Source organism: Pinus tabuliformis, chromosome J (genome assembly GCF_031772625.1).
Source record: "Pinus tabuliformis cultivar Carrire ecotype Pingquan chromosome J, CPIR1, whole genome shotgun sequence".
In the NCBI taxonomy this organism is placed as follows: domain Eukaryota; kingdom Viridiplantae; phylum Streptophyta; class Pinopsida; order Pinales; family Pinaceae; genus Pinus; species Pinus tabuliformis.
The window spans coordinates 1132444362-1132471026 of record NC_142295.1 but is presented as its reverse complement, the minus strand read 5'-3'; the positions used below and the strand labels follow the sequence as shown (position 1 = coordinate 1132471026).

The 26665-nt window shown below is 38.6% G+C and overlaps 1 protein-coding gene across 6 annotated transcripts in view; it reads right to left on the bottom strand.

Moving 5' to 3' along the window:
• LOC149231065 (Protein phosphatase 2C family protein) overlaps positions 1-26665 on the bottom strand; it is a 434498-nt gene that overhangs the window by 186609 nt on the left and 221224 nt on the right. For all 6 annotated transcript variants that reach the window (XM_089379112.1, XM_089379111.1, XM_089379109.1 and 3 more), the window contains one exon: positions 7271-7315. In XM_089379112.1, coding sequence (XP_089235238.1) covers positions 7271-7315 — 45 coding nt within the window. The remainder of the gene's footprint in view (positions 1-7270; positions 7316-26665) is intronic.

Sequence of the window (26665 nt, the reverse complement as noted above, 5' to 3'; positions counted from 1 at the left end):
GCAATCCAATGTATGTGATGAGGCTCGACCATAAATTGACTCAATGTATTCACAGCAAAGCATATGTCTAGACGGGAGTTTACCAAGAACACCAGGGCCCCCACAAGTTGTCGATACTAGGAAGGATTTGCCAATGTGAGCCTCGCAGCACTTCCACATAGCATTTTGAAGTTGAGTTCCATCGTAGTAGACACGAACTTTCATTCCACCATCCCACATCTCTCAAGTAGCTTCACAATGTATTTTCCTTGAGAAAGGAAAATCTCACTTGGCTTTTGCCAAACCTCTAAGCCTAGGAAGTAGTGCATCAAACCTAGGTCCTTCATCTCAAATTCGGAAGCCAACTCCCTCTTACATTGATAAATGAGAGGGTCTGCACCTGTCAAGAAAAGATCATCCACATAAAGAACCAAAATGAGAGGCAAGTCCTTTTCAACCTTGAAGTATAGGTTCAGGCCAACTTCACTCCTTGTAAAACCCAGCTTCATAAGATAGTTATCTATCCTCTCATACCAAGCCCTAGGGGCTTGCTTCAACCCATAGAGGGCTTTCTTCAACCTGCATACATGTGTCTTTCAATCTTGAACTTTGAACCCCTCAGGTTGCTCTACATAGACTTCCTCCTTAAGCGAGCCATGCAAGAAAGCAGTTTTGACATCCATTTGGTGTAGGCTCCATCTTTGAGAGGCAACAAGAGCAATGATGGATCAGATAGTGGTGTATCAGGCAACTGGTGCAAATATCTTGTCATAGTCCACTTCTTCCTTTTGAGAGAAGCCTCAAGCAACGAACCTGGCCTTGAACTTTTCACCACTTTCATCAACACCATGTTTGATTTTGTAAAGTCATTTTGAAGTGACCACTAACTTGTCCTTGGGTCTAGGAAACACGTCCTAGACATCATTCTTCAAGATTGATTCACATTTCTCATTCATCGCATCCTTCCATACTTGGTGCTTCATGGCTTCTTCAAATGTACATGGCTCAAATTGAACAATTGTACTCATATCAGCTAAGTACCCTTAGTACCTGTTCGACTTCTTACTTTCACGAATGTCCCCCATGGTGTGGTATGTCTTTCAGCATCTTCGAGAGTATCTTTGAGCCACAAAGGTCTTTTCCTTGAGGTAGAGGGTTCACCAGGAGGTGCATCAATGGGATCCATCGGGCCTTCAACATTGGGCATTGGATCATCTGTCGTAGATTCATCATCATCATTGTCCTTCCTAGGGATAGGAAGATCTCGGACTCTCCCAAGGGCAAAATCTTCATCGAAGGTGACATCATGACTTATTTCCACTTCTCTTTGACCAGGCACATAGATTCTATATGCCTTCAAAGTTTTACTGTAGCCCACAAAAGTTCCTTTCTTCCCAGATGCATCTAGCTTGTTTCTTTTCTCTTTCGACACATGAAAATATACGAGAGAACCAAAAATTCTAAAATGAGAAACATCAAATTTCTTACAAGTGAAAACTTCTTCGAGTGTCTTAAAGTCCAATGCTTGATGTGGGCACCTATTTTGAACATATACAACAGTGTTGGCAGCTTCTCCAAATAAGAACTTCAATAGGCCTTGGTCATGACGCATAGAACGAGTAGCTTCTACGATAGTTTGATTCTTCCTTTCGGCAACTCCATTTTGCTTAGGAATATATGTAGTAGTGGTCTCCCTCTTAATGCCAGCTTCTCTACAATAGTCATTGAATTTGTTTTACTCATATTCAGTTCCATTATCGGTCCTAAATATTTTAATCTTTTTCCGTGTTTGATTTTCGACCAAGGCTTTGAAAGAGCGGAACCATTTGAACACTTTGTCCTTCTTCTTTAAGAAATAGATCCATGTTTTGCGAGAGATGTCATCCACAAAAATTGCATAATACAAGTATCCTCCTAAAGATGTTACGAGCAACATACCTGATAGATCAGAATGGACCAATTGAAGAATATCGGTAGTTTGACTTTCACTTGAAGGGAATGGTCCCCTTGTATGTTTTCCAGCTGCACAACCCTAACACTTGAAGGGAATGGTCCCCCTGTATGTTTTCCAGCTACACAACCCTAACAAACTCCTTGATGATCTATGTTGAATTCGAGCATACCTGTGACCATCTTGCTTACATCAGGTAAGGCTTTGTAATGAAGGTGAGAAAATCTTCGGTGCCATAATTCGGATTGAAGAGAAATATTGTAAGTCATAGCTCCCAAAGGACTTCCTCCAACCTGATAAAGACCTTCAACCCTAAATCCAAGCGTAAATGCATCTTACAGGTTCCTTTGCCAAACACATACCTTCCCATCAACGAATGTCACCTTGAAGCCTTTATCTTCCATCACAGAAATAGATACCAGGTTCTTTTTCAAATCAAGTACAAACAATACTTCTTGTAGATGAAGGGTTTGACCTTGATTTAAGTGAGTGACAGTCCCTATCCCTTTCACAGGGTAGGTGGCATTGTCTCCAAGTATGATCTCTAAATTTGTCTTCTTTTCAACCAAGTTTGAGAGGGCCTCCTTGTACCTAGTGAAATGCCTTGAGGCACCACTATTAATGAACCAATGATCCAATGCATCCAGAGGAGAGGTAGTGGTGAGGGCAAAAATAGGATAAAATTATTTTTTCTTATCTACAACAATAGTTTCCTCATACCTGGAGTTTCTCGATCCTTTGGGAGGACGGCCATTTCCATATCGAGTAGCGGGAGAATTCCTCTTTCCTTCATTGTTGAACTTTTTGTTCCTTTCACTGCCATTGCCTTTGTAATTGTTGTGGTTTTTGTTGTCATCATCCCTTAGAGTATCCTTCTTGTGAGGACACTCTCTGGCAAAGTGGCCAAACCTGTTGCAATTGAAGCATCTTCCTTTTCTTCCTTTTTTGAATCCCGACTTAAATCTTTGACCTTGTCTTCTTGGACCAGCATTGTTCTTCCTTTTAGCATGAGCCGAGAAAGCGGTAGGATTTTTTCCATTTGAGGGCTTATCTCTTTCCATCATCCTTATTTTTTCTTGAGTGCATCTAGCCAATAATTCATCAAAACCTGAAATTCTGTCATTGTTGAGGATGGTGGTGTTAAACACATCCCATTCTCTTATAAGGTCTCCAAGTGCAATAAGAGTGAGCTCCCTATCACCAACAACTTATTCAATAGATAGGAGATCATTCTTGATTTCAGTAATCCTCATAAAGTAGGATTGAATGGACTATCCTCTTTCCATCTTGATGTCTTTCAACTTGTTCTTGAGAAGGAGAACTTGATTTGCATTGTTTACTTTGAACATCCCAATCGGCTTGTCATATATCTCCTTAGATGTTTCTAAATCAGAAACATAGGCAACTAAAGGCTTGTGAATGGAATCAACAATAATTTTCTTATCTTTGACCTCACCTTTCTTGTACTTCGTTTTTGTAACAGCATGTGCATTTGAAGGAGGCTCCACCACTCATCCTTTGGCATGGTCCATAGCATCGTTTTCTTCCATAGTCGAATCCAAAGACATCTTCCATGCATGATAGTCAGATTTGTCCTTAAGCTTATCCTTAGATTTGAAGTACGATGTAGTCGTCATTGAGGCTAGCTCCAAATTCTTGTCCAACAACTTCCCCTAGTGATTTCTTTTTCTTACTCTTGCTTGGGCTTTGTCTTCACTTGAGCTCTAATTCCATGTTAATTTTAGATAACAGTGGTATGTTCTATGCTTAGCACAATTTACCTCAATGTTCCTTTAGCAACCCAACAACAATTTCCAATTATTTCCAGTAGCAATCACATTAACCATTAATCACGTTGACAATAAATGCAAATAGAACATAAAAACAAATGTAGAAAACAAGCCAAGACAAGAGGACACCAGATTTGGCAGATGCTAGGGAAAAACCCCAATGTGGGGAAAACCCTTTGATCAAATCTTCTTATTATTATTCAATAGTTCAGCAGAGAGAGAGTACAAAAGTCAAATAGACTAGCCCAATACAAATTCAAATCAGCCCTGTCAAATTCTGCAGTCAACTGCAGTCAAACTTCAACCAAAACCAAAAAGTCAACATTGGTCAAAACAACAGTGAACTAACTCCTTTGAAGCTCGATCAAAGGCAGTCAAACTCGGCCTTCATCAATGGTCAAAGTCAACCCAAAACAATCCCAAAACTCTAGTCAAACTCAGTCAACCAACAGTCATCCTTGCGGTCAATGCAGTTGAAACAGCTCCAAATTCTCGCTTTTTGTGCTAGTCAATACAGCCTAAAGAAAGCGAAATTTTTCCCTCAAAACTGCAGTCAAATTCAGTCAAAACAGTCTCGATCAATGCTGGTCGTAAAGTTTGAAATTTCAACCTGTAATTTTCTGCCCAGAAAATCATCCTCCTTGCCACACGTGAGAGAGAGAAGTTTCCCCAAGTTGTATGAACCAATCTGATGAAGAGAGAGAAGTTTCCCCAAGTTGTATGAACCAATCTGATGAAGAGAGAGAAGAATATGTGAGTGAATGATATCCAAATGAGGTGTGAGGTCTCTTCTATTTATACCCTTCGTTGTCGGTGAAGACGCGCATCCATTGGGCTTCTTGAGCCTACATTAAGCTGAGGTCGACCTAAACAATTGCCACGTGTGGTCATAAATTCAAAATCACACTTCTGCTTGTCTGAATGAGACGATCTCTATATCAATCTTAGACATCTCGAAAAGAAGAATCCAATGCAATCATCATATCCATCAAATCAGTGGTCCCAAGGTGGAATTTTGCCCTAGTTGCCAATTTTGACATAGTCCCACCCGGATAGATTGCCCTGGTCAGGGATCTAGTCTGTGGCACCGTGTGTGCCTAAACTCTTCGTGGTTCATGTGTTTTGAGATCTTCCATGTGCTTGTATATATATGTATGAATACCTCCCTAGTTAAGAGGGGGTGTTGAAGAATGTAACTAGGTTTGGTCTTCATAATTGTATTAAATGTATTTATCTAAAGAAAGAAAAAGAAATTATTATTATTCTTATTATTATTATTATTATGACTTATTAAAGCATAGGTTTCATGCTTGGGTCATCATGTTTTAGGTCAAAGTCCCCATCGAGGACATCTAAGTTTTATATTGTAATGACCCACCTATATACGTATTAACTAATTATAAAAAGTCCAATAAATGAATTACTGAGACATTGAATAAATACCAAACTTGATAAATTATAATGTATATATTAAGATGGGTTACTTACTATGTAAACCACCATTAACATATTATCCAGAATAAAAGTAAATACAAAGTGTTATACAAAATAGAAAGTAACTATAATATTATCAATTATATTAACCAAATAAGAACTTTAGCATAATATTATATTAATTATTGTTAATTATTAAGTATAATAATGAAATTATATACTTTGTATTAATTACAATATAAGGGAATTTAAGGAAATATGATAAATAAAATTAAACGAACATAGGACATAAATGTTTGTACAAACTATAACCTTTTAATAAAGCCAAAGGATTAAACTTGTCGACTAAGCATATCCTTTAAAGGTGAATAACCTACTCAATCGAATCTTATAACATAAGGTTAAAAGGATTGAAGAACATGTTGAGTTACACGTAACAGAACATTGAGATGGTGAAAAGGAAGTAAGACGGTGATTCGGAGAGATATAAGGAGGACGGGTGCAGCTTAGACGGGGGTCTAGTCTTTGGAGGAAGTGCAAGGAAGAATTTTGGGAAAATTGACAGAGAGACAATAGGAAATTCTCACAGTGTTACTGATCTGATAGAAGGCATTCTGAGTTCAATTGTTCTTGAAGTTTTGGGCACGGGGGCCAAAGTACCTCGAAATTGAAGTACTTTGGAGCTGGGTACTAAAGTTGTGCTCAGTTTGGCAGGGAGGTTTTGGTATTTTGGTAATGGGAGTGGGAGCAAGAGCAGATCAGAAGCATCCTCAACCACAGAAACCCAGGTAGGTACTCAACATCAAACTGATAAATTCTGATATTATGAATTCTAGTTAAATTTTTAAAATAGGTTTCATATTTTGTTTAAGGTAAATATCTTAGTAAATTTAGAGCCTTACATATATTAAGTCAATAGAGTCATTGTCCATTTAATGAGACCCTTCTTGGGTTTTTGAATCATGTAAAAGGAATTACTATTGAGTAAAATAAGTCATTTGTCACCTCCACGCCAAGTTGGCCCTTACCTAATCAAGTCGGCCTACATGAGGGTAATTCAAACTCCAAAAGAGGCTATATATACAATGCAGTTCGATTCATTTTGATCATCCACTCTCACAAGTTCAATATAGAAGGAGGAGCAGAAAAAGTGTGAAATTGCAGAAGGAGAATTACTGAGAAAGACAAAATCAAGTTTTTGGGCTATCTCTCTCTCACATGTGTGAATTTACTAGGCTACTACTAGATCGAAATTCTGGATTTTACTGCAGGTCGAAGTTCTATTGTTGGGTCGAAGTTCTACTGCGTCGAAGTTATGTTGTTGGGGAAGTCAAAAGTCTGTGGCTACTAGATCGAAGTGCTAGGTCAATGTTGTCACTAGAAGGTTATCATCTGCTGACTTGGTGATTGGAGGAACACTGTGTCTAGGTCAAGGAGTCTTGGATCATCTCGTGAAACTATTAAAGGAAGAGTTGTTGACTGGGTTTTCCCCTTGCCCTGGCTGCCCGCCTACATCTGGTGTCTTTGATCTTCGTGTTATGTTTTTGGTGATTGCTTGATGAACTAAGTTAAAAGAAGAACACAAGAATGTTAATAAGAACATAAGAATATCACAATTAATCATCAACATAAAGAAAATCTTTTTGCCTCACTGATTTTCCAACACTCATCTTTGCATCTACAATGTAGATATTGAGTAAGGGAACCATTGCTATATCTAGCCCCTACTCCAGTGTTTTCCTTCTAATATCAATCAATTTGGATCTTTCATACCTTCCTCATGTATTACTTAGTGTACCTTAATATATGTTCTCAGAGTGGCCCTAGGCACGCCTACATTTATTTATTGTTTATGAATTTGTTTCTAAAAAACCTTGACATATTCTTTTGTTTTGTTGGATGTCAACATAACTATTTTATAATTTTATTTTTCATAGACTATGAAGCTATTTCTTGCCTAGCATTGTTAACTAATAAACACAACATATCACCATTTATGGGTTTATTCTTTGATGCACAATTCAAGTACTTGAGTAGAGTTTGTAATCAAAAAATAAAGAAGTAAAAACTATTAAAGAAAATCAATAGAACAATTATAGCCACATTATGCACATACCTGCAACACTTTCAAGAAGCAAGTTCTCATCAGTTTTCCGGAAACCTACAAACAAAATTGATGCAATGTCACAAATTTTATTCCCAAATGACAAGAAAGATAATTAAAATCGTATGCCTACAAAAGAAGAGTTGCACTGAATTCATGAGAATGAAAAGTATACTTAAATATGAGATATGTTGATCATTACTACTTATTGTCTAAAACTTGTAAAAAGTCAAAACTGAAGAATTATCCTTTGATGTCCATCAATGAGAAACAGTTAGGATAATAAACAAACGTAGGATCCCCTTGACATCCATCAAAAAATTAGTGGGCCCATGGACAAGTTCTCCATTATACATGATAAATTCACTTACTGCTTATTGATAGGTAATGAACTATAACCCCTTATATCATTTTCTTATAGCTTTATTTGTATTAGCATGTATTCCTTTCTTTCCCCATAGACTTGATAGATAAACTTCTTTTGAACAAAAAGAAAAATAAATCATTTTCACTCTTGGCATTGTTAATAGGGTAAGTACCAACAATCAGATCAGCAAAAACTACATTCATAATTTCTCAAATTATTTTAAGACATTATTTTTTTGAGTCATACTACTTTCATGATAAAAGGTTTCCATTTTAATAAGGTAATGATCTAAGATTCAAAGACATTTGAGCTAGGAAAAGTAACTTGAATGAAAACTGCAAACTAATAGAATAATTTTACTCATAGACACAGGTGTAATAGAAAACAGAAGACCCTCAAATGCACACTAACTAAATTTATCTCCTCATGCCTCTGGGGAATATGCAACCCATTTGAGTTAGGAACAAGGTGTAATAGACAACAGAAGACCCTCAAATGGATACTAACTAAATTTATATCCTCATAGGAATAATTTTACTCGTATGAACAAGGTGTAATAGACAACAGAAGACCCTCAAATGGATACTAACTAAATTTATATCCTCATAGGAATAATTTTACTCGTAGGAACAAGGTGTAATAGACAACAGAAGACCCTCAAATGAATACTAACTAAATCTGTATCCTCATGCTTCTGGGGAATATGCAGCCAAATTGAAGTAATCTTCCTCTTCCCTAAATGAAATGTAGATATGTTTATTATTGACAGATTCTATCCCATTGAATCTATTAGTTAACACGGAGAGCTAAGAAAGAAGAACTGTCTGATAAACCACATTCCTTGGGTGATGAATGTGATCAATTATGATGGAGAGATCACTTGTGACGGTATTTGTCTTAGCTTTCAAGTTACTCGGTAAGTGTTGACAAAATGTTTGGGGGTGCTTCATGAAATTGAGGTAGATAGTGGGTGACCATGCCCTAGATGGTCTGTGGTGGACTTGCATATGGGAGATGGTTCTTGGAGAGAGTTTACTCATTGGTTACTTGATCTTCGTTGGATTCTTGCTTGCCATTCTTCCTTATAGGGTGTTGGAGAGCTCCAAACAACTTGGGTGACATTCTGCATGATCGCTACATGGATATGGTTGCTTGCTTGGAGAGCACCCTACTTAGGAGGAGGATAGTTTATCATTATGAAGGAGGGCATTGGACCCTCGATAACATAGGGTAGCATGGAGTCCTATATGGTGGCTTCAAGTTGGCTCAAAGACCCTTGTGTTGCATTAGTATTCATGTAGTTGGGTGGACCCAAAAATATTGGAGGCTTGTAGGAGGAGCATTGGACACACCTCATGGTGCACCCATGCATTTGCAGCCTTGCTTGTGGATGACACCACCTCAAAGTTTGACAAATATACCTTAGGAATGCAATGCTCCACATGTGTGAGCCTACATGTGATTATTGTAGGTTACTTAAGGGCACTGGCCTACATATGTACTATTGGCGTCCCTTAACTCTCATATATATAGAGGAAAGAGAGAGTCTTTCATTCACCCATCACTCTTGTTCATTCTTATGTAGATATGTTATCAAGAGGAGCACACTAGTCTTCCTCTCTCTTGGATCTTCTTAAGTAATTAATCTCCCCCCTACCAAAAAAGAGTTGCTAGGGTTTCTTGATCTTCTTGAAGCACCTTGAACACTAGGATAAGGTTTTCATCCCTTGAAGATTTGGAGATTAGCGTCTTGAGATGAAATCATGTTTTTTACAACAAGAAGAGATGAAAAAGAGATGTCTTGCCCTGGAAGGATTGTTGGATGTCCTTAGCCTAGTTGGGGTTTTCTTGGTTTTCCCTGGCTAGGGTTTTGGAAAGAAAGAGGATTGTACTAGCCTTGTGATAAAGCTAAGGTATGTACATGAACTTCATCTTTGTACATTTAATGAAAATTTCAGCTCTCCAACACCTGTCTAGATTGCAGATTTGATTTTCAGCCATCCTATGTTCTTCACAGTTTGTAATTTCCAGCCATATGAGTCATTGATTTGACATAAATCGAGGGTGATTATGGTAAATGATTTAACATTGTAATCAAAGAAGATTAGAGTTGTTCAGTTGGTCTATTTATAGCTATAAATCTTAGAAACCGGATTCGTCTTCTCCCCACACCCCTATTGTCCCAAATCCCACGAATCGGACACAATTCTCTAGGACGTGTTTGATTCAGGAGCCTAGCATGTCCTAGCACATGGACAGTGGGATTCGATGGGCATGCAGGTCCGATTCAATGGGCCAATAAGTCCCAATTTCGTACACGTGTCCCTCTAAAAAGCGTGTCATGTGGCCTTTAAAGCCTGATTTGGGCCCATTTCTCACTCATTCTTGAGTGTCTCTCTTGCTGTGGGTGTGTGGGAGTGACTAGCAAAGGGTTTGGGAGCATTTTGGAGGTGATTCAAGCAATAGGTAAGTGCATTTTGCTTCTAATTTTTTTGCTACAGCAGTTTGCATGTCCATTCTTTTTACAAGTTTGTGCATTTTTTCTTTATTTTTTACAACATTCATGGCTCAATCAAGGGCAGCAGGGAAGGGGCAAAGGAAGGGGAAGAATGTCCCCATTGGTGATGCCCCTCTTGTTCCAATTTCATCAAGGTCTGCAAGTGTTCCCTCTATTGGAAGTGGGGCTGCAACAACAGCTTCAAATGTTGAGGGCAGAATAAATTTAGAAAGACAGCAGGCTCAAGAAAGCAAATATCCCTTGTGGAAGTATGTCACAAGAGATCAAAGGCTAGGCAGCAAGTTGAAGGGAGAAGGCAATGTCGCTTGGAAATGCAACTATTGCAACAATTATTTCAAAAGCACTTATTACTGTGTGAAAGCTCATTTGTTGGGCTTACCAGGTTGTGGAATTGGAGCATGTGCAAATATGTTTTTAGCTAAGAGGAAAGAAATGGAAAAAGAGGCCAATGTTGGTGTGGCAAGGGTGGTTGCATCATCTAAAAAAATAAGAATGATGATCCCTTTCCATTCTTGAGGAAAAGCCGCAACAAATTTCCATTTGAGAGATTTGGTGGGGGTGGGGGTCAATTAGCAAAAAGAAAGGTCGTGGCACTTGGTCCAAAGGACAAGATTTTTCAAAAAGAGAGACGGGAAGAGCTTGATATTACCATTACATTCTCTTTCTATCTAAACTTCATATCCTTTACTGTTGCACATTCACCTTTATTTCATGAGATGTGTCGAGCTCTAACTCAAGGGGCTCAATCATAGTACGTGCATTTGGGGTCAGTGAAGCTTAGAACCATATTGTTGACTAAGGCAAAGAAAGAGGTGGACAAAATGCTTGAGCCTATTAAATCAACATGGCCAACATCTGGGGTTAGTATTGTTTCTAATGGATGGACAGATCCAACACGCCACCCACTCATCAACTTCATGGTGTCTTCCTTGAATGGACTAGTTTTCTTGAAATCAGTGGATGCACTTGGACAATACAAGGATGCACAATATATTGGTGAGTTGTTCATTAAAGTTATTGAAGATGTAGGTGTTGATTCTTGTGTGCAAATCATTACAGACAATGCACCTGTTTGCAAGGTTGTTGGCATGATTGTGGAAGCTAAATATCCACAAGTATTTTGGACACCTTGCATTGTCCATTCCTTGAATTTAGCACTTAAAACTATTGCTTTTGATGTGCCTTGGATTGGAAGTATTATTGAGGATGCACAGCATATCCGCAACTTTGTACAAAATCATACAAATGCCCTCACAATCTACAAGGAGTACACCCATCTATCATTGTTGAAGATTGCAAATACACGCTTTGCCTCTTCATTCATCATGTTCAAGAGGTTGAGGGAGGTCAAGACTACTCTTGGGGCCATGGTTATTTCAGAGTTTTGGTCTTTTTGGAGAAACACAGATCAAGCAACCTCAAAAAGAGTCAAGGACACAGTGTTAGATGATGCTTGGTGGGAGAGGGTAGATCTCACTATTAAGATCATGGACCCTATCATTGCTTTGCTACGATTTGCAAATACAAACCAACCCATCCTAGGAGAGGTTTAAGAGGGATAGCATTCCATGATTGAGTCCGTGAGGACCATTATTTTAAAGAGTGAGTGCCCTAAGTATGAGACATCTTCAGAGCCCTTCTTCACCACCATACAGGATATTATTGTCAGCATATGGGACAAGAATTACACACCTTTGCATTGTCTGGCTCACTCATTGAACCCAAAATACTACAAGCATGAGTGGCTTAATGGTGGACCTTCCTACAAATTTCCTCCTCACATAGATGGTGAAATTTCAGAGGAGAGGAAGGATGCATTGAGGCAGATATTTCAGGATAGAGCATCCCTTGATGAGGTGGAGCATGCCTTTGTAGAGTTTTCCACTAGCACTGGGCGATTTGAAAGCAATGATGTGATTAGTGACAAGGGGCTAAGAAGCCCTATTCTTGGTGGGCAACTCATGGGGCAACAAGCCCTCCTCTACAGCGGTTAGCCATGAGGCTCCGCTCTCAAGTGACTTCATCCTCTTGTTGCGGGAGGAATTGAAGCACTTATGGGAATTTGTATAGTATCAAGAAGAGCAGGGCTTGAGTAGTCCAGGGCAGAGACAATGGTATAAGTGCACACCAACCTTCGTCTTATTTACAAGCAAATAGATGAGTGGTTGAAGGGAAAGACAAAGATGTGGGATGTCTTTCTTGATGATATGGGTTTGGACAACAGTGTTGAGTTGGCATTGGCCAACTTGGATCTTAATGACCCAGTTCTAGATCCTATCACTTTTGATGATGGTGATACTCTTGAGGGGTCATCCTCCACACCAGCAAATGCAAAGATTACATTGGATACAGAGGAGGAGGATGCAGCGAGGAGAGCAAAGATGACCATGACAGTGATGTTGATTTTGATGATGATGATTTATGAGCTACCTACCACATTGTAGTTGTTTTGTATTTGTTATTTCTATTTCCCATTGCCAATGTTACTACCTATGTAACACATTTTGATCTTGATGACTTAATGAGAAAAATGCAGTTTCTTGTCTTTCTCCTATTGGATCATTGATGAATTTGTCACAATTCTATTTGTATGCATAATGTTACATTGTACAACTTACAAATTCTAAATTTACAATGTAGAATCTAGAATTATGTTTGAATTTGTATCATGAATGAGAATTTGTGTAAGAAATATCTATTTATTATTAATTTTTAATATATATACACACACACACACATATATATATATAAATAATATATAATGTGTCCTACATGTCTTGTTTTGGGGGGTCTACGTGTGCCATGTTAGACACTCAAACTTGTGTGTCCTACATGTCCCATGTCCCCATGTCAGGTGACTTAGTTGTAAATAAGTGTTTTTAGATCTAGTTTATGCATGATAAGATCAACCTAGAGGATTGAAACATATCAGAACACTTTCAGATTTTCTCTTTGGATTGCCTTGATTATTGAACTTGTTAAGTATTGAAATTTTGTTTGTTTCCACAAATGTTTTTGTTTGTATTTCCTACATCGCTAAAGCTGAAAATTCACAAGTATAAAATCTGGGAAACCTCTACGATAGAAGTAAAATTTCTATTTTGCATTTAAACTCTTGAACACGGAAATTTCAGCAACTCACAATGGAGATCAGGTCCATGATGGACTAGAATAGCACAAGCAACGAGTTGTCCAAAAAGAAGGGTATTAGACACACACTTGGGGAAGTCTCCATAATCACCCTGAGCTGATGATTTGGTGATTGATATTGGCAAAGAATTCACTAAACTACTTTATGAAGAAATAGTGTATTCCCAGCATAGCGAATCTAGAGACCAGAACACTATCCAAACAATCAAAGATTCCTCTAGATAATGATGATGCCACAAAATTTGTTGTTCATTCACTAAATGAGAGATTGGCTTTCCATGCTCACGCATTTTTGCTTCAATATTGTCAATCAAGTCTTGCCTTACGATACTATTTATCTCGATTGTGGATGATGCCATAGCCATGGTTGGCGAAACTCTGATCTTGAAATCTGCTATAGGTTACCATTTTTTATAGATCATGACCTCAATGTTGGCACTTGTGTGATGGTGCCTTCTGATTCAAAGAATAAATTAAAGGCTCCAAACATTATGGATGATGCCATAGCCATGGTTGGTGAAACTCCGATCCTGAAATTTGCTACAGGTTACCATTTTTGATATATCATGACCTCGATATTAGAACTAGTGTGATGGTGCCTTTAGATTCCAAGAATAAATTAAAGGCTCCAAATAATGTGTATTCACAAGAATCATGTCATGTGGAAGTTGTTGGGCACCCATGTGATCAAATTCAGTTACAATATGCATTTGTGTCTATGATCTTATTATCACATGGATCTACACCAACATACCTACGCAACAACTCTAAACAACCAACTATATTGCCATTAATTCTCTTTGTTTGGACTAATACTTTTCTAGTCATAGGGAGTTTCCCTAAATTGATTGTATGTTGATAACTAATGATTAAATTTGCATATGTAATGTCCCTTTTGACCCTTAGAAGCAAAAGGAGGTTAAGCCTTAGCCTATCTAAATCCCATGGGCTATTGACAGGAAAATAAACGAGTCACCATAATAAGATAGATAATAATTAAATAAAATGGTAAAAAGTTTCTTTTGGGGAATTAAGTGACCCATGGTATTACCCATGGTTTTCGGAGGAGGAAACTATTATTAAAAGGGAGAAGGAGATTGAAGGAGGGGAGGAGAAGAATTATTGAGAAAATTGATAAGGAGCTCTAGGAGCTACCGAATCAAGGGGAAACCCTAATATTTACCAGTTTTGGTATTGATAGACATACACTAGTTGAAGATCATTGGTTTCGGTCAATGTCATAGGGTTCACCGAATCTGAACCTTGAGGTTCGAAAAAGAAATTCAAAATTCTTATAGGTTTGCCGAACCCAATCGAATTCAAACCTAAAGCCGAATTTGATTAAAAAATTTGGAGTTCGCGGTTAGGGTTTGTGCAGATTTTGTTAATGGTTTAGGAGACAAACCATGGGTGTGACACGGTTTTCTCCTAGGTTATTCCCGCCAAATTTTTGCCTTTATTTACCATGTCACTCCATGAATTTACACAAGCATTAAAACAAGGTGACCATGTCGGTGTGGGGTCCTTAGTGCGTTCAAGTGTTGTGTAGTGTTAGTCATTTCCAGTGGGTGTGATCATGCATTATGTAGTGCTCAGCTAGGCTCGTGAGTCATGACTCGTCTTGTGGCCTCCTCAACCAAGCTGATCAGTCAACTTCGTGGCTCCAAGTTTTTACTTCCAAGTTTCCAACAAATTTCCTTCAAAACCCAGGTTAGTATTGGTTGACAAAAGCTTATTTTTTGGTTTGTCATGGACCAAGATGTAAAGTAGTTATTTCCAACACTTCATACATTTCTGTATATGAATGGAATTAAAAGCAATTTCTTTTTTTCGTGTTGTGTAAAACTTCATTTCAAATCTGTGAAGCACTATTGAATAGAGATTTCTTCTTGTTGTAATAGTTCGTCTTTGTATCTTTTCCCTGTGTCTGCAATAGATTCTTTGACTTTGTTTGGAATGCTCTCTTTTTATTAAAGTTTGATTTATTGAATATAAAAATGTCCCTACCAGAGAAATTAAGTAAGCAACTTTCATGGTTGTTGCTATATCCATTCAAATCAAAAAATTATATTGAATAAGAACGTAACATTTACAGGGCAGAAACAGTACAATTAATTCCTAGATGGAGATATTCCTCAACAATAATGATGGGTGTGAGTCCATGTTTCAGAGGACATTACAATAAGCAATAAGAAACTTTATTCTATTTCAATCTCTTGGGGGAATGTATCTTCTTCAGATTTTAGTTCAAGGTATTGTTCTTATTCATGAGTGTGACCCATGATTGTAAACTTTAGTCTGTGGTCTAGCTCAGGTATACAAATTGCAATGTCTATAGAAGCAATAATTCCTTCAATGTGTGCTTCATATGATCTAATTTTAGAAAGAGAACATTAAAGCAGCTCGATTAGGGCCATGTTCTAGAATCAAAATGTATTCACAATTGATTGTCTAGGCTTTGTGCTTATTCAGTTGTTGACCAAAGCTACTTTATCTAACTACTAGCCTTTTTATTGTCTTCCCACTTAAGCCTTTCAGCTCTCTCACCTCCTATCAATTCAACTCTTCCTCTTGGCTATTCTTAGCCAAGGACCTGACCAACTAGTTGTAGGTTGTAGCCTGTAACTGTAACCTAACAAATTCCAAAAACTTTTAAACCTGGAAAAAAAAAATTTAATCCAATTTCCATTCTACAAGAAAATAAAATGCATTCTACATATGCATTTGCATACCACAACCATATATGATTACAGTGTTGCTTCAATATGTGTATTTTTCTTTAGAGTCTAGACTTTGACCAGTAGGGGTCATATAAATTATATCCAAGTGGTTTTTCAACATGCAAATTGTAAACTTTGTGATGAATGTATGTCTAGATGAAGGTTGTCTAGTCAATGCCAGAATTGTGGTCAGAAACTAAAAATTTATCCTTATACATATTAAATCCACTAAATCACTAGAATTAGGTGAGAATCTCTCCACATATCCGTCATTAAAGAAGTCTTCAGCTCTATAGCTCATAGCAGTGTTGCAATCTGAAGACAAATTTGCTCTGAAATGCCCTCTCCAATTGGAGGCTCAACCAAGGTTGCAGGGGAGAACCCCCCCCCCCCCAACGAATCTGCTCCCAATTCGCGCTCCGCTCGGGAGCTAGTCGGGAGCACGCTCCTGAAATCGCTCTGGAAGTGGGAGTGATTTCAGGAGCGCGCTCCCTTTAAAAAAACGCTCCCTGCGTTTTAGGGAGCGATTAGGGGAGTGGTCAAGAGCAATCATTCCTTGACCGCTCCCCTACGCTCCAGGAGCAATTTTTAAGAGGGGGAGCGGTCAGAGACCGATCGCTCCCGACCGCTCCCCCTCATAAAAAAAGCTCCTGTTGACACTAGAAAAGGAGGCTGCGCGACTGAGAGAGGGGCGACGGTCAGCAACGAAGAGGGAGAGGGAAGGGAGGGAAAGGGGAGGGGAAAAAGGATAAAAAGACCCTCTCTCCTCCCATTATTCACAATTTCATCCATTGGAGAGAGCAAGAGGAGCAAGAGAGATTTTGGAGCTTGGAGAGAGCAAGAGAGAGGATTTTGGACGAGCTTGAGGAGCTTGCAACGAAGATTGGAGCTTGGGATTGAAAGCCAAAGAGGTAGGATCTACACTCTAATCTAGTATTTTTTTTAATGTTCACATTCCCATTCCTCCATTTTTTTGCAAACTCAAAACTTCAAACATCATGGTTATATGGCTTGGCATTTTCCTCTTCTTGGTTCCTTTTTTGGTTATTATAGTGTTGGAGAGTAGAAGAATGAGAGTTGATCATGATGAAGAAGAGGATGAAAAAGTGGGTTATAGTGGATTTGATGACAACCGTGGAGAGGAGTACCTTGGTGAGGAGGAAAAGAGTGAAAGTGATGAAGCCCAAAAAATTAAACAAGACCAAACCCCATCGTGGAAATATTTTTCTAGGCCTGAAGGAGGGAAAGGGGGTGGAACCACCAAATTTGCATGCCCCCATTGCAACAAAACTTACACAGGTTCATACACTCGTGCCAGAAGGCACCTCTGTGGGAAAAGGCCATGGGATGAAGATAAACCAATAGGAATCAAAACTTGTGTAAGTGTGTCAGCAACAGATAGAGCCAAATACATAAGGGAAGAGGAGTAAGCCCAATGCAAATCTAAAAAATCAAAGGATTTCTTTGAACATAGCTCACAATCACACCAACAAGCACAAAGAACTCCTTCAGCATCCTCCAATGGCAGTGGATATGGAGGCACAGGAACAAACATCTCTTTAAGGGGTAGAACCATATCATATTTCCTTGACGAAGGGTGTACGAATGATGTGGATTCAAAAATTTACCGATTTTTCTATGCATGTGGGATACCATTCAATGTTCTTCGCTCGCCTTATTGGCATGAAATGGTTTCTTCCATAAATGATGCCCCCAAAGGATACAAGAGCCCTGGGTATGACAAGGCTAGAATCGTTGGACTTGATCATGAAAAAGCAAAAATATCACATTCTTTGAGTAGAATGACAAATTCTTGTACTGAGCATGGGGTGTCCATTGTATTTGATGGATGGACAAATGTAAAAGGCAAGCCATTGATAAGTGTTCTTGTTGTGTCTGTTAGTGGTGACATCTTTCTTTCAGCATATGATTACTCAGATAAATTCAAGACCGGCATCAACATTGCAGAACCATTACTTGAAACAATTGAACATATTGGGCCATACAATGGCATCCAAGTCATCACTGATAATGCTGCTAATTGTCAGGCAGCGAGAGCAATTATTGAGGATAAATACCCCAATATATTTTGGTCTGGGTGTTTGGTTCACACAATGAACCTTTTGATGCATGATATTATTAAGAACAAAAACCAACAATACAAATGGATTGGTGATTTGTACGAGGCAAACAAATGATAAAATTTAATACAAATCAAAGCAATAACCATGGGCTTTCCCACAGTCACTCAAGATCGGAGTTGTTGAAGATTGTGAATACTAGATTTGCTAGCTATTACCTCACCTTCAGGTGCCTTTTGAAGGTAAGAGAGTCATTGGCTAGCATGGTATCAAGTCCACATTGGCAAGTATTAAAGGACAGGGCTACAAATGCAGTTGACAAGCATGGTTTTGAACAAGTGGAGCAGACCGCTCTTGATGGTTTGTTTTGGGCACATGTGAGGCAAGTATTGGGATTCACCAAGCCCATTTATAACATGACTCGTTTTGCAGATATAGATAAACCAGCGATTGGGGAGGTGTATGAGCAGATGGATACCAAGTTGGGGCAAATAAAAGATATTGTTTAGGAAGATGATCCCAACTTGTACACACTGATTCACGATTGTGTGTGTACACAGTGGAATAAACTTAATGTTCCACTACATGCCTTGGTGTATATCCTTATGCCAAAATACTACTTTCCATCATGGTTGGGCCAACCTGCACTTGGGGGTGGGGTTAGGATCAAACCCCATACAGATCCAGAGGTATCTACAAGATATATGCAAGCATTAGACAAGTTGGTACCTGACAAGGAGGAGTGTGCTAATTTGCGTCTTGAATTAGGCAGATACTTCAGTTGCATTGGTTTGTTTGGTTCTTTGCATGCAATGGAAGATAGAGACAAATTTGATGCTCTCACATGGTGGGAAGCATATGGCGGCATGGGACTTTTGCCAAAATTGGCAAAAAAAGTTCTCTCACAGGTTGTAAATACTTCTTTTGCAGAGAGGTGTTGGAGCACCTACAGCTTCATACATAATGTGAGAAGAAACAGACTCAATGAAAACCGGGCAGAAAGCTTGGTTTATGTGCACTACAACTTGAGGTTGTTGAGTCATTATTGTGATCAGGCTTATGAGGATCCAACATATAAAATTTGGGACAACCACCCAGAGGACGATAATTTGGAAGATGGCTCTATACATCTTGAAGAATTAGAAGCAGAATTTATGAGAGATGATTATGAAGTAACAACAACCATGCCACCCCCACCATCTAGTAGCGGTGTCAGTCCTCGAATTCCAAGTATTGTTCCTTTGTTTTTGTCGCCTCCGTCTACATCCTCACCTGGAGGGCATGTGCCTTCTGGTTCTGGTCGTGCGATTGTGCGGGAGGGGACTCCAAGAAGACCACCACGACCTGCTCATAAATTAGACATTTCTTGTGGCAAGAGGAAGTTTTAGATAATAGATTTACTTGTCTTTTCTAGTTTCTAGTAGTTTTAATAATTGTTGACTCTTTCATATTTATTATGATACTTTTTGTAAACAAATATCATTATATGACAATTTAAGATTGAAGTTTGAAGTTGGCAATTATAACTCGTTGGTAATAGTTACACTTAGCTTACAAGTAAAACTTTGGTGATCAACTATGATAAATGTTATATATTGAATTTTGAAAGATTGAAACTTTAAGATTGATGAATCATGAGACTCAATATGTTGTATGTTACTAACTTGTGGACATGTTTGATGAAGATTATAACTTCTAGATGATTGTTGTTATGTGGTTCAATCTATGTTTTTTATGCTTTTTATATCTAGTTCATCATTCTACATGCTTTTGTTGACATATATGCATCGAAATATAAAAAATATAAAAATATATATATTATATAAAAAATCGTTCCCCGAATCACTCCCAAACCGGGAGCTTCTGAAAATGACGCTCCTGCTCCCCGTTTCGCTCCCGCTCCCAAGTAACCTTGGGCTCAACATCCTCAAAAATACAATTATTGTGGTCATCAAAATTGTTGAAATTTGGGCAGCTTGGGGATGAATTTCCCCAGTCAGAAACCCAACTACCCCAAGGAAAACCCATCATGCCCCAAGGAAGAAATTGAATTGGATAAAAGGAATTTATTATAGATATATTTAAAACAGCATGCAGCTCGCTCATTATTAAATGTGACACAATATCTGGACAAGCAAAGAAAATATATTTAAATATTATTTTGAGTAAAATTTGAACTAATGATTCCCTCCAAATTAACAAGTCAGCTTGACTCCTTTGTCTCCCATTCAAGCTTGAAGAAGGCTATAAAAAGAAGATCAATTCTTCTCTTCGTGTCGCACGTGGCTACCTATGGATCGAAAACTTATGTCTAGAATCACATTATTTTTTGAAGCTCGCTATTAGACAATATGGTTCGCGCATTATTTTTGTGGATCGTTTATATTAATGACATGTTGGCTCGTTATTCTCTATGCCTCGATGGAAGTGATAGCTATAACTCGCTCTTTGTAGTGGCTTGCTATACAGGCAGTGGCTTGCATTCATATATGGCGCGATTTCTATACAGTGGTTCGCATCTTCTCTAAGGCTTGCACAGTGGCCCTCATCTCTGAGGCTTGCACAATGGCCCGCATCTCTGAGCCTCACATCTCTCACAATGACTCGTATTCACAGTGGTTCGTATTGTATGTGGTTTGATGCTTCATACAGTGGCATACGTTGTGACATTACAATGGCATACACTCTTCTCTATGGTGGCTCACACCTCTCTGTGGTGTTGGCTCACACCTCTCTGTGGTGTGCGCGCACACACACACCAATGTATATATATATATATATATATATATATATATATATATATGTATGAGCTCATACTCTGAGATCACAACTCATTACAGTGGCACGAATCAATGATCGTATCAACAGTGGTTTGCATTCTTTTATGGTGGCTAATATAATTCTATGGCTCGCTTTATAATAACTTTTGTGGCTCACATTTGGCACGCACTTGACATTATTTATATACAATGATAGTGGCGTCACTTATATGCAATGGCAGTGGCATCATTCATATCACAATCACATCATTTATATACAGTGGAAGTGGCATTGTTCATATCATCGTGGCATCATTTATATATAGTGACATTGTTTATATACAATGGCATCATTTATGTACAGTAGCATCGTTTATATACAGTGGAAATGTATTATTCTAACTTGATTCAATGTTTTTGTTGCTCACATAACTATACTATATTCCATGTGGTTTACTATGGCTTGCATGTTTAGTTAACTCTCTACTTTGTGACATGATACTATGTTGCTTGCTTGGGTAGTATCTTGAGACATTACCCTTGACTACAGTAACTTAGATATATTACAGTGATCTTGATCTTATATGATTGTAGTGACCTTGCTCTTATGTGATGACAATGACCATGGTAGAGATGATTCTTGATAAACATTTGATGACATTTGAAAGTATTGATTCTGTGACAAGGATGATGTTCCTTGACAGGGATGACCTCTGATAGTGATGACACTTATCCTTGTGATATGGATGTTACTTCTTGTGATAGTGATATGGTAGCAACTCTCTAGAGATCAAATTGTTCATTTCACAAATGTAGTCGTGAACTGACTTGGGTTGGCCCTAGGAGGCCTGATGTGATTGGTGCATCTCATTCTTATTGTACCTTGTATCTCAACTGAACAATTGATGAATATCTAATAGAAGAAGAATCTAGTTGGGTTTTGCCCTGGTCTCTAACCTAAATCCTGGGATCTCTATTGTGTATGTTTTTCTTCTGTTGTTCTTTACTGGTTTGTTGCATTATTGATGTTATTGTTCTCTCTACGTAATTGCGATTGATGTTATGATGTTATGGGGTGAATGTAATATGTAAATGATGAAAAGTTTGAAAGGTGCAAATATCTACAGCAAAGAACAATATTGCCCTAAAAAATTAACATGGTATCAAGAGTTGTGCTAAAGCAAAGTCATTAAGACCACCCTAGTGAAGACACCTATGATGAAGTTCATGATCAAAACAGAGTGAAAGGGATGAAGATGGCAGAGACCTAAAAGAATGCTAGGGTTTGAAGGAAACCCTAGAGAGACCTTTTGTTCTCTTAAATAAAAGTGAGGGTTTGGGAGAAACCCTAGGAGTGGCCTTAATATGGATGTTACTTTCTACTCTTGTTTAGATTTATCGTTCTAAACTATTGTTTATTCTTCTTGCAAGAATGTTTGAATGATTCTTTCACTAACTTCTTGGATGACGATGTGATCAAGAAATGCAGATCTTGAAGATCATCAAGATGGAGAATAGTGCAGGAAGAGTAAACTACAAGAGGGAGTCGATGCAAGAAGAGTAAATTCCAAAAGGAAGCTAGTGCAGGATAATGAAGAAGCCACTCATCATGAGGTACGCTTTCATTATTTACTTTTTCTATTATTGCTCTTGCTCTTGTCCTAGGGTCATCAACTATAGCGAATGAATGTAAGGACCTAGTCCTCAATATCGAAATTGAGAAGGATGCAGAGCCATCCCATGAAGTAGAGTGGCACTTGAAAGATGGACAAGAGCTCAGACCTTGAAGGAATGAGGATGTTTATAATTGAAGAAGCTTCCTATTCAGAGGGAGTATATTATTAAGTTGAATGTAATAGTCTGAGGAGATACTAAGAGTTGTATGTCCTTCATACAAGGACCATTCTTAATGATAAATATGTTGCAATGTCAGATGCTTCCGCGATACTAAACAATGATAAGGAATATGCTCTCAGAAGGAGAGGACTGTGACAAGATCCTAGCACCTGTTGTCTGATGCATTATTATTAGATGTATGTGAAGTTGGCTTCCTTCATGACGTACTTAAGGAAGAAGCGTACTTGGAGCTACCTCAAGGCTTTGAGGCACATAAGAAGAGACTCATGATTTCAGATTGAAGTAAGTCCCATATGGACTCAAGCAAGTCCCCTGGACTTGGCATGCCTAGATTGATGGACATCTGATGCAGACTCCAACCTCTCTTCAAGGTTAAAGGTATGTATTTGATATTTGATTTTATATTCTAATAATTTATTCCTAACAAGATCGGATCATCTTAGTATTCAGTGCCAGAGGGAGCTGACCTTTGAGCCCAAATGATCAACATCTTGAGATTGGTGATGAGGACTTCCTTGTTAAGGGAAGTATGCTTCCTAAGACTTGGCATGATGATTTACACTAAAGCAATTGAGAGAGACTCCTCTTCAAGTTCATATTTTGATGGATCCCATGACGAGCTGGCAGTCAAATGAATTATTGCTCTATAGCATGAGCTAGATAGAGCCTAGATATGTATATTGGGTTGTTGCTAAACATGTGCCGAGATATCTACATGAAACTATTAATCATGGGCTGAGACACATTGTCGAAAACTCGATAGATACATCGATGTTAACTGAGACTGAAAAATGTTGTTGACAGGAAAAGCACATCTGAGTGTTGTTGTAGCTTGGGGTCTGCCATGATTTCATGGATGAGCCAGAAATAAAAGTTTGTTGATTTGAGTACAATTGAGGCAGAGAAAATTATTGAGGCAGTGTGATTGAGAAAGCTCTTTGGAGAGTTGTTTGAGCATGTGTTGGGCACGACTATGATATATTGCAATATTAAGAGTGGGATCTGACTTTCAGAGAATCTTTGTTTTACGACCAATCCAAGCATATTGATATTAAATACCACTATATTGTTGATAGGAAAAGCACGTGTGACTGTTGTTGTAACTTGGGGTCTGCCATGATTTCCTGGATGAGCCAGAAACAGAGGTTTGTTGAATTGAGTACAGTTAAGGCAGAATAAATGATTGAGGCGGTGTGATTGAGAAAGCTCTTTGGAGAGTTGTTTGAGCATGTGTTGGGCACAACTATGATGAAATGCAATATTAAGAGGGGGATCTAACTTTCAGAGAATCCCATGTTTTACAATCAGTCCAAGCATATTGATATTAGATATCACTATATCTGGGATATGGTGCAAAGAGGAGCAATAAGGCTCCAACTCATCTCCTTATGAGCAGATAGCTGACAATCTTACCATGCATTTGCAGAAAAGGAAGTTAGTCTTCAAAGAGCAAATTGGACTGGTGGATGTGACCCTCCCTGGAAAGAGTCACAGCTGATCGAGAACATCGAGCTATGTTCCTTTCCCCTGTTTGAGCTCTTGGGGAGAGGAATTGAGTCCGAAAGCTCTTGGGGTTGAGGGAACTCTGGACAATAGGTGTATGTGATCCTTATTCTCTGTGGTAAGTTGTATCTCTCCTATTGTCACTATAGGGGGCGTGTGATCCTTGTCATTCATGGCAAGCTGTATCTCCCTATCAATTCTAGAACATGACATAATATACCCCAATATGCATCCTACCCACAAGCTAGGCTTGTAGGGATTGCCACCCATCTGGCCAATGGGTGAGGAGACTTGGGTGTGTGTGATCCTTACCATTTATGGTAAGTGGTATCTCTCCCAAGTGATGGGATGCAGGTGTTCTACCACTTGATTCTTGAGGGTCAAGGTGGGAAGATCAGCAGACAATAGGTGTGTGTGATCCTTACCCTTGTCGGTAAGTTGTATCTCTTCTGTTGTCATTGGATATAGGGTAGCAGATTTATCCCCCCTATAATTATTATTCTTCTTTAGATTGAGACATCATTGTTCAGTTGATGATCAGAAGAGACAAGATAAGATGAGATGGATGTCTTGTTGATGACGCTGAGATAAAGGTCATGAGACATGACCTGGAGACTAGTAGGGTTTGGAGAATCTAATCGATCTCCCCTACCGTTGGTTGTAGATTATTCTTCTTCTATGAGACAAGATGAAATGAGATGAGATGAATTGAGATGAGATGAAATGAGATGAGACATGATGCAGCAACGATGAGACTTATGACGCAGATGGAAATTCCTCCCTTGATGTGAGAGTGTGTTGAAATTTGGGCAGCTTCGAGATGAATTTCCCCAAATGGGAACCTAGTTGCCCCAAGGAAAACCCATCTTGTCCCAAGGAAGAGATTGAATTAACAAAAGGAATTTATTATTGATATATTTAAATCAATGTGGCACTCTCCCATTATTATTTAATGTGACACAAAATATGGGCTAGCAAAGAAAATATATTTAAATATTATTTTGAGTAAAATTTGAACTAATGATTCCCTCCAAATTAACAAGTTGGCATGACTCCTTTGCCTCCCATTCAAACTTGAAGGTTACTAAAAGAAGATCAATTATGCTCTCCATGTGACTCATGGCTACCTATGGATTGAAGAATTCTATGTGGCATCGCACTATTTTCAGAAGCTCGCTATTAGACAATATGGTTCACATTATTTATGTGGATCGTTTATCTTAAAGACACATTGGCTCATTTTTCTCTATGGCTCAATCACAGTGATTATATTGTTGAAGAATCTAGGGCAAAGTAGTGTAGTGTGATTCTTCGTTACTTGATAACAATTTGTGGAGTATTTTTACTTTTCCTTATTAGCTTATTCTTCTTATTATTAGTGCATATGTGTGTACTTCATCAAACTGCTACCAAAACATAAAAACAAGAACACAAGATGTTGGCTCTCTGCCAGGGCCAAAACCTCTCTTCTCTTGAGAGGAAAACCCTTTAGTGAATTTCTCTTATTGAAGCTTCTATTGATCAATGCCAAACCCTAGACCCCTGACAAAGAGATCCTCCAAGCACAAGTCAAGCCCTTTCTTCTTTCTGCACCTTATTCCCCGGCACTTCTTCCGACACTTCTTTCGGCACTTTGTTCTCTGGCACTTCGTCCTCCTTCTTCCGGCACTTCGTTCTCTTACTATGATTCTTGTCTAGAGATAGACCTTCCTTGAGTGAGTCTTCTAGATGAGGTGTTCCTCTTCTATCCCTTGCTCAAGTATACTTCAACTTTGACCAACCGAGATCCTTCTTGAGTGTATGATTGTTCTGTTATTCTGCTGCCCTAGTTTTTCACGTGTGGAGAGTACACTTAATGAATTAGGATATTTCTTCCTTTGCTAGAGAGAGAGGCTTCTTCGCTTGTCTTGGGAGGCCTTGTGAGCCTAGTGTCAAACCCAAACAACACAAAATTATGGATTGCTTCTCCCTGTTGTCATACCTGCAGATTTCTCCTCCTCTTCCTCGCACATGTGACTGTTTCTAGCCCTAGAAACAGTCCTTTACCTTCGTTGTCCTTCCTTCTTACTTCGCTGCACCTATAAAGACCCTCTAGACTTCCCTTCCCCTCCTTCTCTCGGCTTTTCTCTTCACTGATTTCAGAGTTTCTTTAATGCGTTATGGAGTGGACAACCTCTATATATAGAGGTTTGTCCCTCCATTTAGGCAGACTAGAAGGTCGACTAGTCACCTTGTTTGTAACCCGACTTTGAGGACTGTTTGTAGGCCAACTTGAGCACTGCTAGGAAGTTGATTTCTTGAGCAGACTTCAAATAGTTTCCATGGTGATGTAGCATGCGTGAAGGAGCTTCTTGATGGTGCCATTGCACAGAAGTAGACTTGACTTTCCTTGGAGGTTTTCCCTTTGACTTTAATATATATATATATATATATATATATATATTGGATTTCG